Consider the following 18,439-nt stretch of genomic DNA (forward strand, 5'->3'; position numbering starts at 1 on the left):
TGTGTCTCAGCCATAGAGACAGAGGCCCTCCATCAATCCCCAGCGTTGAAAAAGAAAGACTGTAGTCAGTGCTCACATCTCATCCGCCTGTGCTACGAGTTTCTTAGTTGAGGTTGAAGCTCCGTGCCTAAATCCATGTGCTCTTCTGGCTGGGCTGGCTGCAGGATGTTCAGAGGCAAGTGGAATTGTAGAGAGAGCTGGCGGGTAGCCATGTGTGAGCCATTTTCTGTTCTTCTTCAGAGTGCAGGGAGGTGCTGCTGCCGCTACTAACAGACCAGCTCAGTGGCCAGCTGGACGACCACTCGACCAAACCCGACCACGAGGCGAGCTCACAGCTTCTAAGCCACATACTAGAGGTGCTGGACAGGACGGATGTGGTGAGTCCAGTCACCTCCTATGGCCTGATCCTCTGCTAGTCCCTTTGCGCCCAGCAGGAAGCTGTGGTCTTCCTCATCTCAGGCAGCGTAGGAGCACTGGGGTAACAGAGCAAGCTGTGCCCTTTTTAGAATGGACTAAACATGGTGTACCTCACACTAGGTTGAGACAGATAAGCAAGTGGCTTCATGTGAGGGCCCTAGTGGGCTGCTTTTCCTAACTGGCTTACCATTGAGGTCATTGGCAGTGCTCTTATGGGCTCTACATCGCTCAGGCACGATGGTGGACACTTCAATCTCATCATTCAAGAGGAGAAGGTAGGCAGATCTTTGAGGTTGAGGTCAGTTTGATCAACCTAGTATGTACCAGGCCAGAGATGACTACTTGGTGAGGCCCGATCTCAGAAATTAACCAAACAGATCTGTAAGTTCACTGGCTAAGACGATGGCTCAACGGGCAAAGAGCTTGCTATACAAGCATGACGATGACCTGCAGTTAGATTCCCTAGTACACATGTAAAATCTGGGCATGGCTGCACATACAGATATATAACCCCAGCACTGTTATGTAGAGACAGGCATAGCCTCCAGGGCTCACTAGCCAGCTAGTGTAGCCAAAACAGCGATCTGTAGATCCAATGGGAGACCCCAATTCAGCAAATAAAATAGCAAGAAAGAAGAAGGCTCTGGCATCTACATGCATATGCATAGACAAATGCATCTTTACAGACACATGCTTACACACCCAGACCTTAAAGAAGGAAAAGAACCAATTTCTGCTAAGACCCACTAGATGATTTTCCTGAAGAAACCTCTTTAGCTTCTGCATTCTGGTCTTAGCGTCTCTGACATTGTTGCCATCTCCGGAGCCCCTTAGAAATGTTTTTAAATTTGGTATTCTCTGTGATCCAACCCCCGACCCCACCTCTTGAGCACAGGAGCTGAACCTGCCTGGATCTCCTGGGTCCTGTGTTCAGGCTCCACTGGAGATGCTGGGAAATGGCACAGAACATGTTTTCTTGAACCCTGATGGCACGGAAGGAAAAGAACCTCACCCCAAACAAATGATGGTTGCCAGGGGCAGGGCTTCCCGCACGTCAGGGGACCACTTGTTCTCTTTGGCCTGTGCTTCTCAGCAGTATCTTTAGAGTCTACCCTGCCAAAGGACACAGGAAATACTCTCTCTGTGTCTCACGGCCAAGTCTTACTTTACTTGACTGGCCTCCACCACAGCTCAGCAGCTCACCTCATGCTCAGCTTGTCCTTCCCTTGGGCGCTTCTGCTTTTCTATGCCATCCCTGGCCCCAGAAGCATGTGACAACACCATTGTTTTCTCTGACTCAGCCCTGAACTCGTCTTTCCATATCCTTGAGCCCCAGGACTTCGAGTACTGTTTGTACAGTTCATTTGATATTTATTTATGATAGATAATCCACCCCCTTTTTATCTTTACACATCCCTATAGAAACCACATGATGAAGCTGAAAACATTTTCCTATAGTGCTGTGATTTGGAATTTGATTTCTAACCCAGACCTTGGTAGTGAATAAAAAAAAAATGTGACCAGTCATGTCATATACATAGCATTTTTTAAGTGACTCTTAACTGTGATGGTACATACAAGGCCTGTCAGGTTCAAGCCAGACAGGGTTCCAGCATTGAGAGGGGCAAGTGGACTGTGGGCTCCCAGCCTTAACCAAGAGCTGCCTGCAGTTGACAGCACTGGTAAAGGAAAAATGGATACCCTGAAACTGAGGGGATGTAATGTCAACTATAGACAGGGAAGGAATTAGAGTGTACACATGTGTTCAGCACTGTGTTGTGTTAGTCCGGTGGAGTCCAATAAGAGCACTGTGACCTTCCTCCTTTCCCGGTTATGAGAAGGTTCATGAAGAGGAGTAATGGCCCTGAGTCACTGTTAGAACATTAAGTCCTAGAGCAATGATGTCTAGTCTTCTATACCACACCGCAGGATAGCAGGGCTTAAACAGAAGTTTAGTTCCTTGGAAGTTCTAGAAGCTGGAAGTCTGAGGTTAGGGTGTCAGCATGGTTGAGCTTGGCTGAGGACACTCTGCAAGGCTCATGGATGGCCACCCTCTTCCTGTGTATTCTCACGGACTCTACTCCTGTCTACACAGTAAGAGGCAGAGAGTATAAGCGCACCTGCTTCCCCTCAGTGTCTCTTCTAATAAGGGCACTAATCCCCTCAGATCAGGGCCCCACCCTTGTGACTTTAATTACCTTCCAGGGGTCCTCTGATATTATTGGGTGTTAGGGCTTTAACATTTATACTGAAAAGGAATCACATTTATTGCACAACAAACCCGTAACCTTGAGTTTTGATTGGGGGAAGATTCTTTTTTGTTGTTGTTGTTTATTTGTTTGTTTGTTAATTTGCCCCTGGGCAGAAGCATCAAGAACTTTGTTCTTTTCCCTTTCCTTCCCATGTATGTGCCTGACTGTCCTGGGTGCTCCTCATCTGCTCAGCATCCTTAGCTGGGAATGTCACAGCTGTGTTTCTCCCACAGGGTCCCACTTCAGCACACGTACAGCTGATCATGGAGAGGTTGTTGAGACGGATCAACCGGACCGTGATTGGGATGAGCCGACAGTCTCCTCACATCGTGAGTCTCTCCTGGTAGCCCACACTGCAGGCACATGGTCCTACTCCATTTCACCAGTGGTTCGACACTGAACCCACGTAGGCCTCCATATCACAGTTACACGTTATAAGCATATCTTAGTTTCTGAAGGGTCTTTTTAGATCATGAGGCCATTTTAGTTGAAGGAAAAAGGCAGATGTCATTAAGGATTAGTGAGCAGTGTGTTTTTAGGAAGGCCAATGACATGTCCATTATGCCTAAATAGTTGTCAATAAAGGACAAAATTGAGGCCAGAATAATGATGGAAAGCTGAATGGTGTCGTGATTGAAGTGAAACAGCTTCTATTGATTATACCAAAAGCTGAGGTTAGGTTTTAATTAGAGGACAATTCTGAGGTCCAAAGGATGATCCAAGATGGCCACACTTTAATTTTGAATGGCTGACTTATTAAGAATAAGTAGCAAGGCCGGGCGATGGTGGCGCACGCCTTTAATCCCAGCACTTGGGAGGCAGAGGCCAGTGGATTTCTGAGTTCGAGGCCAGCCTGGTCTACAGAGTGAGATCCAGGACAGCCAGGGCTACACAGAGAAACCCTGCCTCGAAAAAAACAAAAAACCAAAAACAAACAAACAAACCAAAAAGTAGCAAGGAGCAGACAGTGAGAAGTATCAGGCGGACAGCAAGATACCATCCAATTGAGACTTTACAGCATCCAGCACAGGCGACTGGAGTGGTCCAGGTGAGCAAGCAGTGGTAGCATCGATAGAAGGCTCATAAGCATCCAGCAGCAATTCGCTGGTGACGTTGAGATAGTCAATCTGGACTCTCCAAGAGACTGAGCTTTCTCTCCGTGACTGAGCTTCCCATGGCCTAGCTTCTGGCCTCTCATTCCTCCTGCAGGCATTTCCAGATCATGTAGTAAACAATAGCAAAATAACAGCCCCTGCTCAAAGCACTTGGTTTTCCAGCTGTTCTCGGGGGACACAATGTTTCTTTTTAAAATTAAACTGTGTGTGTGTGTGTGTGTGTGTGTGTGTGTGTGTGTGTATGTGGTGTGTGTGTGTGTAAAAGGGCACATGTGTGTGGATCAAAGAACAACCTTCAGGGATCATTTCTCTCCTTCTATTGTGTGGGCCCCAAGCTCGCAGGAAGCACCTTTACCTGCTGAGCCATCTCGCCAGCCCAAGGATATAAGATTTTCAACAACCTTAGCTGTTTGTTGGGGGAAAAAAAATCTAGTTTTTCTTAATATACAACACAGAGTTGGGGGCAGAGGCAGCCCCAGGCAAAAGGGTTTTTAGAGGACACTTAAAACTAACAGGCCAGCATCTAGGCAGTATTGTGTGTTCGTGGTACATCTCAGTGTCCAGAATGGTGTTTGGATAGTTTTATATAATTGTCATTTTGTTTTGTTTTGTTTTTTAGCCGAAATGACAAGCAGTTCATTGAAACTCGGAAAAGTTGTGTGAAAGGCTACTAGGACTCGGGCACTCTTTACAAACTAGGTGGTGTAAAACTAAGTGTGTTTCCTGGTCTTTCTGTAAAGATAGCGGCTGTTCAGAGATTTAAGGGAAAACTCTCATGCCCTCAAGTCACACAAACATGAGATTTAAAAAAGTGAGGTACAGATAAATGAGAAGTGAAGTATAAGTAATAGCTTGTCATATTGTAAGAGAATAATTAAAATTCTGTCAGGCTCCTGCAGTTGAGTCTGTGTGTTTATCTGTGTATGCCTATGCATATGTGTATGTGTTTATATAAATGCATGTTTGTGTGTATTCATGTGTATTTGTTTGTGTGTGTGTATTCATGTGTATTTGTGTGTGTGTGTGTGTATGTGTGTGTGTGTGTGTATTCCTAAGTAAGGTAGAACCAAGTTTACAGGTAGAACTTTGACTTTGTGCTAAGACTCTTACTGAAGATTTTTTAACTTATATCACTTGGAAAGCAAATGAATGGTTTGGGGAAAATTATTTGTCTTGCATTTGGTTCTATACCTTCAAGATAAATGTCAAGTGAAATTAAAAATTCTGTGTGAACAATTGAGTGCTAGAGCAGCTGAGAGAAAGCATAAATGGGTATATACCTGATCCTAGAGGAAAAGGACCATTGGGTTTCCAAATATTAAAAAAGAGGGAAAATTAGAATTTTGTCCTGATAAAAATATAACCCCTATATTTGAAAATAGGTATGTGATGTCAGAGTCAAGCAGCATATTTGGAAAGTCACTAATAGACTTAATATAGAAAGACTATTGTAAGCCAATAGTAATAGTGTTTTAGTTAAATAAGTAAAGAATATAAAGAGTATGAAGGAATGGGGTAGGGCGTAGCTCAGTTGAGCCCGGTGCACATGGTCCTGGGTTTGATCCCCAGCCCCGAATGAACCAAGCCTGTACCCACCTGTAAACATAACCCAGCACTGGGGAGACAGGGACAGGAGAGTCTGAGGTTCAAGATCATCCTCTGTTACATAGGAATTGAAAGTGAGCCTGGACTACCAGCAACCTTTTCCCAAAAGTAAATAAATAAATAGGAATAAAAAGTAAAATAAAATGCCCAGAACCATATGGAAGGAAAGTTTTAACTTAGAGCAAAAGAAATGCAAGTTAAACAAAAGCAAGATTAAATTCAAAATCCAGAGTAAGCAAGAGACCAGAGACCCAAATAGCATTTGACTGTTGCATAAATGCAGAGCATATGGTAATTTGTAAAATGTGTCCAGATCTCAATACAGTTTATGTATTGCCTTATGGGTAGGAAAAATAAGCATTTTCAGTAAAGAGTCTAAGACATACATTCAGAGGGAGGTATACGAGTGCTCTCTTCCCTCCATAAGCCAACATCTCTGCCACATTCATTTAAATTTGTGTAGCTTTTGTAGTTACATGAGTACAAAGGATAATACATTTTCCCTCTGATTAGAAAATGAGGTCTGTGGCTGAAAGTGATGTAGCTGAGGGAAGAGCATCCTGAGTGTGCCGCTTAGACCTCACAAGTAGACAGTACAGCCATCGTGGATTTCTCTGTCCCCTTCTCGGAGTCTGGCACAGAGTTCCACGTGGTTCACAGACTAGATGTAACTGTCCAGAGGGTTCTAGAGTCAGAGAAGTGGCTTTCAAGGGTTCCCATCCTCCTCAGCATTGCTGCAGGTTAAATATCCCTTATCAGAGATAATTGGGACCAAGGGACTTCAAAAATTGTGGTTTTTCAAATTTTGGACCATTTGCATAGATTTTACTGATTGAGCATTTTCAACTCTTAAACCCCCAAATCGAAAATGCTCCAGAAACCTAAGCCGACCCTGAGCATTTCAGATGTTCCCTGAGAGATGTTTCTCGGCACCTTCTGTTTTACTTCTACTCTTCCCACACCTTCCAACCTTCGGATTTGAGTCTTTTCAGTTCTGCCCCAACCAGGAACTCAGAACCCACAAACTAGTTTACGTTAACTGGTAACCTAGTTGAGATCTTTAATGCACCTAGGCTAGCATTTCTCATCCTATGGATTGCAACCCCTCTGGGGTTTAACAACCCTTTTCACAGGGGTCGCCTAAGACTGTCTGCAGACCAGATATTTCCATTATGATTCATAACAGTAGCAAAAGTACAGTTATGAAGTAGCAATGAAAATAATTTTATGGCTGGAGGTCACCACAACATGAGGAACTGTATTAAGGGGTCTCAGCATTAGGAAGGTTGAGAACCACTGCTATAGGCCTACAGGATTCCAAACATTGTAGCTGTTAATGGGGTGCCTACGACTCCAGGTTTTGTAACTCACACTAGGAGATGCTTGAAGCAGAACTGGAAAGGATATGCCTTTGGACCTTTGGGAGTAGTATTTCTAGTTCCAAGTGTCTTTGTAGATAAAGCTTAATGGGTAGAAAACCCCAAATCCATGATGCCCAAAGTCTCTTATCAGTTACTCTAAGGAATCTTGACTCTGCTTCTTTCCTTGCAGGGCAGCTTTGTGGCTTGCATGATTGCCGTCTTACGACAAATGGAGGACAGCCACTACAGCCACTACATCAGCACCTTCAAAACCAGACAGGACATCATTGTAAGTTGTCTGCTTTGGGTCTTCGCAACACTAAAGTGTGTGTGTGCATGTGTGTAGATATGTGTGTTGTAAATGTGTGTGTAAGTGTGTGTGAATGTATGTGTGTGAGTGTGTGTGTGAATGTATGTTGTGTGTGTGAATGTATATGTGTGTGTATTGTGTGAGTGTGTGAATGTAGGTATGTGTGTATGTGTGTGTGTGAGTGTGTCTGTGAATGTATGTGTGTGTATTGTGTGAGTGTGTGTGTGTGTGTGGTATTTTGAGATCATTTTTGTCTAGTACCCAGAACCCAGACCAACCTCAAAGTCATGATCCTCCTGCTTCATCGCCAGCGCACAGCTAGATCCATCCGAAGATTTCTTACATTTAATGACAGGTAACTGAAGCTAAGCATCAAGAGTTCAAAACTCCCTTCACAACCACCACAGTGGGAATGGTTGTCCACAGAGGGCACCAAAAGGAGAGTAGATGCTTCCTCCAACCTGATCGAGTTTAAGTAACAGTTCAACACCTGCACCAGTCGTCACACAGGGACTCCGTGTGGGCCCTTCTTCTGAAACACTTAGACATCTTTTTGCCCAGAAAAGTTTGTTTCTCATTTAAAGAGATATTGGTTCCTTAAACTATGCATGGAGTCTCCGTGACTGAGCATGCTGGTTCTTTGGATTGTGTTCATCTGCCTCTCTTTCTGGGAAAGCACACAGGTTACCCCTCTACCACTTACGGTATTTGGAAGTGATCTCCTGTTGCTTTAAAAAGAAAGGCTGTTTTCCTAGTTTCAATGAGCATGCCTCTAAAGTCTTCAGGAACTATCAATGGAATTTAAGCTGTCGCTAAAGATGGTCTCTGAGAGAGGGCTAAACATGGGCTGTGTTAGCCAGCTGATAACCATGGTCCCTGCCATCCATGCATAGCTCATGCTTGTTTACGATCTGCATTTTTCTGCTTTCCAGTCAGTCTCACCATCCTGAGCACATGTAGCTGATGTACCAATGTGGATACACTCCATCACCCCCATCTTCCTTCCTACAGTGCCCACATGGTAAACAAAACTAGAAAACAGAGACTGTGTCATTGTTAGTCCAATGATGACTTCATAGCATTGGTCCATGTGGCTTAAGCTAGGAGCCCAAGAAGAGGCAGCATGCTTCAGGAATCAGCCATATGTGGCTGTGTCTGCAGTGACCTGGTGCAAGGGAATCCGACAGAGGAAGGGCATGGTAGAGGCCACTAAAACAGCCATATGCTCTCCTTCAGGGCAGATGGTGTAGCAGATAGCACAGGTTTAAAGTGTGGCCATTCTGAATTCTTGTAGGAAATTTGACACAAGCTACTTACTTCATCTTGCTGAACCAGTTTCTTCATCTGTGAGATCCTGTCCACATGGAGGCTTAGTGTGAGCACTGATGAAATCCACTCATGGAAATGCCTAACCTTGTGCTGTGCATGTAGTCAAAGCCTATGAAGAGCAACTGTTTGTATCAATAGTTCCATTCTTATGGGCTGTACAAAAATACCCTAGTGATTTCTTTTTTTTTTTTAACTTCCTGTGAAAAGCAGGTAAAGTAGGGACCTTCTGAGTTCACGGGCAGACAGTTTGAATCTAAATTCAAGGTTATCCTGTGCTACATAATCTGGTTCAACATCAGCCAGGATTATATAAGACAGTCTTTAAATTGATGACATGCATATATATATATATATATATATATATATATATATATATATATATATATATATCACTCTGTCTATCTAGATAGCTAGGTAGAGGTTGGATGGATGAATAGATGGATGGATGGATTGATAGTTGGCCGGATGGATGGATGGATGGATGGATGGAGGCCAGGGAATCCTGTTTCTCAGGGTACTGTGGTCTTAGCACTGCCCAATGTTCTTTATTCCACAGGACTGTACACATAGAGTCAGAGAGGCAAACAATTAGGTCTTCTTTTTAGCAATCTCGGTGGAAAAAAGTCTAAATTTAACTAAGTAGCAAAAATGATTTCAGAACCTTTTAATTTTTTTTAAGCCTGGCCATTCTATTTCTGACTTGCTCCTCCTTTGGACAAGACCAGCCATTTTTACTGTCCCGTGCTCAGTGCACTTGTGGTATTTCTTATTGCAGTTCTCACAAGACACTGTGATGCAATGTTTCCTGCAAAATTATGCCTGTCCTGCTTGTGTGGCACTTTTCTTCTGTTCTAACTAGCCAGGAGGATTGAACTAAGATCTGTAAAATATTGATGACTTGAGGATATTGACTGATCTTACAGTGGACCCAGCTTTGATCCCCAGTATCCACATGGCAGCACTCCATCATGTGTAACTCTAGTTCTAGGGAATCTGACACCAGCTTTTGGCTTCCATTGGCACTAGCCATACAGGCAGTATATTGATATGCATGCAGGGTAAACATCCATACACATGAAATAAAAAGGTTTTCATTAAAATGATTGTTACCCGTTTTTTGAAGTTCAAGAGATGTATGCAAATAGCACAAAGCAGAGGACTAAGAGATGAGGGTTGTAAACATGGGGTCTGTGGCCCCCATCTTGCTTGCTATTTTCTGTGGCCATTTAGTCTTTCTCAGCCTTGTGAAACCATTTGTAAAAATAAGGATAATATTGTGTCCCTCTTTTTATAATAGATTCATACTATGAGACAAAGAAATCTGTCATAGGCCAGGGGTACTTTTGATCATTAGTAATTACAACACTTGGGAGACTGAGTCAGGAGGCCAAATTTAGATTACATCTTATCTCACGATACCAAAACCAAAGCAAAATCAAATTATGCAACAGTTATATAGAAGAATGCATTGTCCATAATAACTTCCTGGAAAGGCCACAACTGTGGGACCTTCATTGTGTCATCCCAACATAGGGGTCCTTCTGTCCACTTGCTGAGAGAAGCCTGAATGAGCCTGTTTTCTAAACCACTCTTCTGTTGTTCTCCACAGGACTTTCTCATGGAAACCTTCATTATGTTTAAGGATCTGATTGGAAAGAATGTGTATGCCAAAGATTGGATGGTCATGAATATGACCCAAAACAGGTGAGAGAGCCCATGGCCATTCTGAGGACATTTGACCTTGAAATGCTCTGGTCTGCCTTGCATATGTGAAGCACTGTTAAGTCTTTATCCCTCACACCTGCCACTTATAAAGAGGGTCTTCCCCCTTTCCTGACCACATCGTGTTGGCTTGGAAACTCCCCTTCACTAGACTACTAATTTCTTTCCATCTGCTGTCTTTGCTTGCCTGGGTTAGTGTCCCCACAAACCTTGTGTTAATCCCTAATGGCCATCAGTTGTGCATACCCTCTCAGTGGCTCCACGTGAATTCCTCATCTTCATGTTCAAGGTGCTGCCTGCCTTTCCAGCCACTTCCTCCTTAAGCATGTAACCCCTGCGCCAATCAGAATTCTAGTTTCTAAACATGGCCTCTGCCTCGCATCACTGCCTCTGCCTGCCATGCCTTCTCCATCCTCTCTGGAAGTCAACCATTCTTCCAGTCATAGGGCCCTTCTAAAAATGTCACCTCCACTGGAATCCTCTGCCCTGAGTTGTCACTGCCTTAGAGAGAGGCAGTTGGACCTGGGAGAATGGAGCCCATTAATGAGGCAGACTAATGGCTCATGCATTAGCTAACTTTATTCAGACCTCCATCCAGACAGTTTATGCCCTGAGGGTTAAGAAAGGTCACATGGATAAGATTCTCACGAATTCAAGCTGCATACGGTCACAAGACAAGCAGCATGTGGCAAAAACATGCTTTTCCATAGAGGCATATAAAGGAGAGGCTAAACATTGTATTGCTGTTAAACACCAGCCGCAGTAATGGGCCACAAACTCACTCCCATTGGCTACTTGTGGGAGGAGCACGAATACTCATTCCAAGAACAATTCTGTGATTTGAAGAAACTGAGGTCACAAGACTCCTGCCTTATTTTCTTAGCGTCCTCTCACAAACATTCAAAACTCTCCTCACAGAACTCCCTGCCCGGAGCGCCTTCCAGTACCCATCCTCGCAGAAATGGCTGGTGATCTTTTGTCCCTTCTGATTTCCTGCATCTCTTTGAAAGTCTGTCACATAATTCTTTTCCGTGGTCTCCGTTGGAAAACAGCTAGATGTCTAAGTGAAGGGTGCCTACTACTGTACTTCAGTCTTCTAAAGACCAGGCCTTAGGTTTGGAGCCTGGCACCTGTGTCAGTATCATAGAATTGCTACCTAACAACAAATGCTTACAAAATGACAGGAAATGAACTGACTATCTAATATTGCATTGCAATATATTATGGCATTAGAATGTTGCCAGTGAACCACATAAGCCAAATCAATATAAGTGTTGTCAGCTTCCCATGGTCTTGATAGTCAGAAAGTCCCTTCCCATTTAGATATCAGCTTCAAGAGAGATTTCATAACGCTGGCCTGTAAGGGTAGGTGTCATAGCCAAGTGTAAACCGCCGGCTCAGGAGCAGAGAGCTTGGTCCTGCAGTCTCTGTTTCACCTTCAGCCCCCAAGCTCTTCCAGACCTTGAGAGAAAGTTTGTTTCTATGTCCTCTTTTGTAGATTGTGCTCTGTGGCCTCTAAGGACACCCCCACCATACAGCTATATTGATTTTCCCAGCCAGGCCAGGGGTGCTTGGCTTCCTGTCCAGAGTGTGTGGAGAAACATCTCCAGAGGCATAGGGCCTCCTTCTTCATCTGTTATTTCCTCCCCAGGGTTTTCCTCCGTGCCATCAATCAGTTTGCTGACGTTCTCACCAAGAACTTCATGGACCAGGCAAGCTTTGAACTTCAGGTAAGCATCCACCCATGTGAAAGGCCTTCGGTTATAGCAAGAGGCTATGTCAGCTGAGAAAGTACCATTTCCGGTCTTATCACTGGCGAATAAAGGAGGATTTCAGGGGTCTGCCGATTTCCTCAAGGGCACATTTCATTGCACAGAGGCAACACACGTAAAAGAAAACATGAGCAGTGCTGTCTTAGGAAATACAGCTAGATGCAAATGCACATACGGTAGTCTCCCCGATCCTCCGATATTCAGCCCAGGAGCACCAGAGGAAGCCTGAGTCTTCAACCAGTGCTAAGCCCTCTTGTTAATACATTCTTATGAATAGAGACCCGTGGTGTTGTTCGGTTTGTGCATTTGGCCACAACACTGACTATAAATAGTAAAATAGAACGATCACAGCAGGATAACAGAAGTTAGTGTGAACTAGAGTCAAGTGGCGTGCTCATGGTTTCAGACCACAGTGGGCCACAGGTCCTGAAGTTGCAGGAAGCAAAGCAAGGGCTAAGGAGGCTTCTCTTGTCCTTGCCTTCAAGGTTAAGATCTTTGTGTTGATTCTGTCCACACAGACACGAATGTGTTTCATAAGCACACCTTCACTGTCAGGTGAATACCTTTAAAACAGGTTAACGGCTGGGCGTGGTGGCAGTATGCCTCTAACTTAGTGAGTTCTAGGTCAGCCAGGGCTATAATGAGACCCTGTCTAAAGCAAAACAAACCAGGTATCTGGTAGCTTCATCTTCATTTATTCCTTCATATGACAAATGGAAGGACGCTTATGTGTGCAGCCAGCAGGGCCTGGTAAAGGCCCACCAGGTCCCAGCTTTGTGGGGGCTTTAAGTCCACTGAACATTTTCTTGTTGTGTGCTTTTTGTTTTTATCTCAAACGTTTAAACTAGAGAGTCATATAACTGGAGGAGGATATATAAGCATGTACATATATATATGAATTGATAATTATATGTGCATACATGTATATAATACATCATGTACAAACCAACATAGAAAAGAGCACTGTAATCCTTTAATGATCCACTGGCTGACTTTCTTTACTTTTTTCCACACCTCTCTGCCTTCTTCCCAATGATGTTAAACATTTTCATAATACTCTGTTAATGGCTGAATATGCTCCATTATGCTCCTGACCTCTGACCTCTTAGTGAGTAAGTTCTTGTTAAGAACACTTGGATGGTTTCTAGTTTTTGTTACATTAAATAGCTGTGAGGGCCTTCTTTGGTTGAAATGTTTTTAACCAGCCGTAGAGGAAAAAAAAAAAAATAATCAGGAAAGTATTTACCAGTTCAAAAGTTTGGAGAAACTGGAGGGCTCTTGAAACTCACTGCCAAGCCACCTGCTATAAATAGGTACATTTCTTGGCAGTACTTCCCTGTGCCCCCAGGGTAAAGAAAAATGTAAAGTTTGGGTTGTTTTCCTAAAGGTTAATATTAAGTCTCAAAACTTTCAGCAGTGAATAATTGAAACCCCAGACGGAACAAGAAGTCCTGTGGGTTTTATTTGAGTTTTTTACAGCACAACGCTCTCGCATGTGGGTGTTTTATCTGGATCCTCACTGGTGTAACTTTCTATTTTGCCCGTTTCATGTATCCCGCGAAGCTCTGGAACAATTATTTCCATTTGGCTGTAGCTTTTCTCACCCATGAGTCCCTCCAGCTTGAAACTTTCTCAGAAGCTAAGCGCAACAAAATTGTGAAAAAGTAAGTTATCCCTTTAAGATCCGGTGACCATTAGGAAGGTGGGGTCTCTGCTTCTGTTCAGCACTGTGATGTTGTCATAGAAATTACAGGGACTTAAGGGCTGGAGAGATGGCTCAACAGTTAAGAGCACTGACTGCTCTTTCAGAGGTCCTAAGTTCAATTCCCAGCAACCACATGGTGGCTCATAACCACCTGTAATGGGATCTGATACCCTCTCTGGATGCTCTCATATATAAAGTTAAAAAACCAAAAAGAAAAAAGAAAAAGAAAACAAAACCCTGCCCTTTGAAATTACAGAAACTTGTTCATGTTGATGATAGTGTGAGTTTTATGTGTAATCTATCTAGACCTGAAGTTCCTCCAGGTTTGTATTGTTTTTCTTAAGGTACCTCCACTCCCCTCCTCAGTCACATCATGCTATTGACAGGGTCGGGGGGGGGGGGGGGGGGGGGGGGGGGGGGGAGCCCTTGCCTGGGATCTCCTGCCACCTGCTGTCAGTTCACCAAAATTGCAGGCATAGTGCCTCCTTAACTTTTTGCAGCATCCCCAGTCTTTTGTATTAGATACTCTGAGCCATCAAGGAGATTGTTTGAAGTATGAGGGAAGCTGTGCATATGGTATGTGCAAACTCCCTAAGCCATTTTGCATAAGAGCCTTGAACAGATCTAAGGGTCTGGGGAACTCGGAACCAGCCCCTGCCTTGCCAAGGGATGACTGTATGCACACAACTCAGTTCCACTTCAAATCCTGTTCTTATTATGATCTTCTTCCTAGATATGGGGACATGAGAAAAGAAATCGGCTTTAGGATCCGGGACATGTGGTATAACCTGGGTGAGTGTCTGACCTTGAACAGACCCCTCTGTGACTGCTTTACTTTTCATTTTTTGTTCTAAGGGAAAAAACACACACCCATTATGAATTCTTATTTTAATTCACATAGCCCTGAGATCTGTCTGTATGTGTGTCCAGAAGTAAAGTAGACTTGTGGTTTCCGTACCCTCTCACCTGGGGCATTGGCAATGAGGCCTCGGCCATCGCACCAGCCATAAGCTATCAGAAGGCAGCATTCTGCCAGCGATCTGTGATTGACATGGTGCCTCACATGAACTTTCTGGGCCCCGTGGAGGAAGATTGATTATGTGAGACTGAGAGTGATGCAGTATTCTAATGTCCCCATTTGCTGTCATTTCAGGGCCACACAAAATCAAATTCATCCCATCCATGGTGGGTCCCATTCTGGAAGTCACTCTGACCCCTGAAGTAGAGCTCCGTAAAGCCACGATCCCCATTTTCTTTGATATGATGCAGTGCGAGTTCAACTTGAGTGGAAATGGTAACTTCCACATGGTGAGAAGAGCCCGGCCCCAACCACGCTACCACATAACGGTTAACCTTTCACTACCATCTCTCCAAATGGAGGGGCAGCAGCTTCAGTGAAAAATTCATTTTAAAATTTATTTTTTACATTTCGCTGTGTAAAAGAATTAGACATATGATTGGGTCTTCTGGCCCTGAAGCTTGAAGATGGAAAGCTGTCCTGATACATCTGACTCCAGAACTGAAGGTGGAATCCGTGTGGCCAGCTGAGGAAGGGTGATGCAGGTCCAGCTCCCGGGCAACCCTGCATACCTTTGAGAGCTTTAGTTAGCCTGTGCTTTCTCTAGACCTCCCTTACCCATACACAGCAGTAGTCAGAGAGGAACAGAGTGGATATGCTGAGTAGAGATCACAAAACAGATTTATTACATTGGCGTACCGTACACAGCACAGGCTGGATAGTCCAACAATGACTGTCTGAATCCGTAGCTGCTCAACCCCCAAGGCTAGGTACCTCAGCGCTCCTGATCTAGAGCTGAAGGCCTGGAAGATTCCTGAAGAGCCTCTGGCCTTCAGTCCAAGCTGGAAGGTCAAAGAAGCTGGGTCCCATATACAGCAAAGATGGTGGTAGTAATAGCAACCACAGGAAGTGGCAGCAGCAGTAGGGTAGATGCACTCACCAGAAGGAGCAACAACAGGCAAAAGGTACAGCCTTTTCCATCCGACTGCCCACTCTCGGGAAGAGTACTCCTTTCATATACCTTCACAGACCTATCCAGAGGCTTTTCTCCTAGCTGATCCCAGATGGAGCCAAATTAACAACCAAATTGACTCAAGTTTTACATCTATAACATCTACGCATCCATTAGTATTGAAAGGAAGGCTTTGTAGCTATGATGCAGAGCAAAAATAATCCCATCACCAAGACCCGGACAAGAAACAAAACTAAGATAGAAGCCCAGGGTATAGCTGTAGTCCCAGTACTTAGGAGTCTGAGGCAGGAGAATTGTCATGAGTTTCTGGCCAGATAGCACTATCTGTATCAAGTACAAAGGAGACAGTGGTTATGAATTTTCCTTGTATCCATAGTGGTAAGTAAAATAGCTTTTCAGGAGTGTTAACAAATGCTTTGGGATGTCTTGATACGTCTTGGTGCACAGTCTGCCTGGGCGAGTTATAGGTAATTCCCCATGTACTTTGGGAACAGTTCACGATTGGACAGAGGTTGAGCCAGCTCTAGAAAGACTGGCCACTGCCTACCATGTGCTCTTCTTAGGCTCTGACATCCTCCTGTGAAATTGTCTTCTCTTTCAGTTTGAGAACGAGTTGATCACAAAGCTGGATCAGGAAGTGGAAGGTGGCCGAGGAGACGAACAATACAAGGTTCTTCTGGAAAAGCTGTGAGTATCTCATCTCAGAGCAGCAGCTCAGGCCAGAGGTGGACAGGAGCAACTGTCCACCCAGCAGCGGGTTGGCAGGTTCAGAATCACCCAGTCACCAACTGGCCCTTGGTCATGTGGATGGGATACACACAGTGGATACACACATACACGCGGTGGATAGTGTTTACCCAATGAGAGTCCCTGCTGGGGTTTTCTAACCAGCCTGGCCCTGGAGAACATAGCGAGGGGCGAGAGGAGGAGATGCACGTAGCAGTGGCATCCTGCCTGGCGTCTTAATTACGAACCTGAACAAAAGTGGAGCGTCTCTAACTGTGGCTTCAGAGCTGCCATTTAAAGGAAGTCAAGATTGAATTTAGACTTCAAAATACCTCACAGGCCATGAAAGAACTCTGAGAACAGTTCTGAGAGCAGTTGTCTCTTAGCCTGCTTGCAATCCATGAAGACAGCATCCCTTCATCTGAGCCCACATTGTCTCTTCATCTGCTGCCTCCCCTACTCAGCCTCTACGAGCCCAGCCCTATCGTGCTGTCCACAGGGTGTGTCGTGTGGTGCGAGCCTTCGGCTATTGGGACTGGCAGGAATAAGTACAAACCCTCTTTTCACCACATTCTCAGATCTTGTCTTTGCAGCCAGTGAGTCAGCCTGCCAGATCAAGCTCCCCACCCCACCTCCATCTATAAGAGTAGTGTCTATTCTTTATTGTCAGGACTAAATGAGGTGGTGTGTCAACAGAGCGTGGCTTGCAGAGTTCACACTTTAAAAAGTTTGACTGCAGGTGGGCAGAGTGGCTCCACCAGCCACAGTAGTTGACTGCCTGAACTCGATCCCTGAGACTCACATGGTAGAAGGAGAGAGAACCAACTCCTGAGGTTCTTCACAAGTGTGCCACAACATGTACCTGTATCTACACACATACACAGGAAATGTTGTGCATTTGCTGTTGTTGTTGTTTTAAGATTGACTGCAATTATAGTCTAATCATCTCATTGTGCACATTGGTTGCTTATGCTCTGAACTTTGATAACCAGCCACCTAGATCACATGTTGTGTCTTCTCTTTGTCACTTGGTTATTCTCCTGTTCTGGAGAAACTATTTTGGACCAGTCTGAGCGTGCATATAGGGACCACCGACTTTGATCATGTCTCTTAAAGATTCCCTGAGGAGGAGCCAACACACCGAGCACATGGTATTAGAACAGGGTAGGGGAATCACCTTCATTTTCAAGAACTGGATGTCTTTGTTTATAGACAGAATGATGTGATCTTTCTATCCTTTTTCATGAGGTCTCAATCTCATACCTTTAAACGCTCCTAGCTTATAGCTTTTGAAATTCTACATTTGTCTGGAAGTTACACACAGATAGAAACAGACATAAGATTTGGGGATAGTTGGGCATGGTGGTACCTGATCCCAGCACCCTGGAGGCAGAGGCCGGAGAATCTCTATGAGCTCAAAGTCACCCTGGTCTATGTGGTGAGTTCCGGGCCAGCCAGTTCTGCATAGTGTAAATCTTGCTTTTAAAAAGATCTGTTGACATATAGTGCAGCAGTAGAGCACCCCCTCAACTTACACACACACACACACACACACACACACACACACTACACAAGATAGAATACACATTTTTTAAAAATCCCTACACCTTCATGGAGAGCTCTTACTTTGTTTCCTTTATTCTTTCTGGATCAGAAAAGTATGACTACATTAATTCCAACACCCAAAAATACACCTAGACTCTGGGCTAATTGTTTTTCTTTAAATTTATTTTAAAGTGTGTGTGTGTGCGTGTGTATGCTTGTGTGTGTAGGTATGTGCTCATGAGTGCAGGTGCCTTCTAAAGAGGATAGCAGATCCTCCAGAGCTGTAGTTACAAGTGGTTGTGAGCTGCCCACCAGGGGTGCTTGGGTTCTCTGCAAGAACAGTGTATGCTCTTAACCATTGAGCCATCTCTCCAGTCTCAAGTCTGGGCTGAGTCTTTAGACCCATTACCATTAATGAATTTTCTTTTAGTTACCAAAGAAGCCCCAAAACTTTGCTCTCTGCGTCCCCAAAAGGGGAGGGCTGGATCTGAGGTGTTGCCCCAGTCTGTCTGCTCTCAGTTCTGCCTTTCTATCTGAATACCTATGCAAATGGTCTGGTTCTTCTGGGCTTGGCTTTTATCTAGGATTT

The 18,439-nt window shown here is 44.4% G+C and overlaps 1 protein-coding gene across 3 annotated transcripts in view; it reads left to right on the forward strand.

Annotated features, from left to right (window-relative positions):
• Dock5 (dedicator of cytokinesis 5) overlaps nucleotides 1–18,439 on the forward strand; it is a 188,213-nt gene that overhangs the window by 139,809 nt on the left and 29,965 nt on the right. For 2 of the 3 annotated variants that reach the window (XM_034497595.2, XM_076930800.1), the window contains 9 exons: nucleotides 241–377; nucleotides 2,903–2,998; nucleotides 6,941–7,039; nucleotides 9,999–10,093; nucleotides 11,763–11,841; nucleotides 13,447–13,547; nucleotides 14,322–14,380; nucleotides 14,742–14,896; nucleotides 16,181–16,266. In XM_034497595.2, the coding sequence (XP_034353486.1) occupies nucleotides 241–377; nucleotides 2,903–2,998; nucleotides 6,941–7,039; nucleotides 9,999–10,093; nucleotides 11,763–11,841; nucleotides 13,447–13,547; nucleotides 14,322–14,380; nucleotides 14,742–14,896; nucleotides 16,181–16,266 (907 nt within the window). The remainder of the gene's footprint in view (nucleotides 1–240; nucleotides 378–2,902; nucleotides 2,999–6,940; nucleotides 7,040–9,998; nucleotides 10,094–11,762; nucleotides 11,842–13,446; nucleotides 13,548–14,321; nucleotides 14,381–14,741; nucleotides 14,897–16,180; nucleotides 16,267–18,439) is intronic. The other variant, XR_013109304.1, reaches the window with a different exon arrangement.

This window comes from Arvicanthis niloticus, chromosome 3, assembly GCF_011762505.2.
Source record: "Arvicanthis niloticus isolate mArvNil1 chromosome 3, mArvNil1.pat.X, whole genome shotgun sequence".
Lineage (NCBI taxonomy): Eukaryota > Metazoa > Chordata > Mammalia > Rodentia > Muridae > Arvicanthis > Arvicanthis niloticus.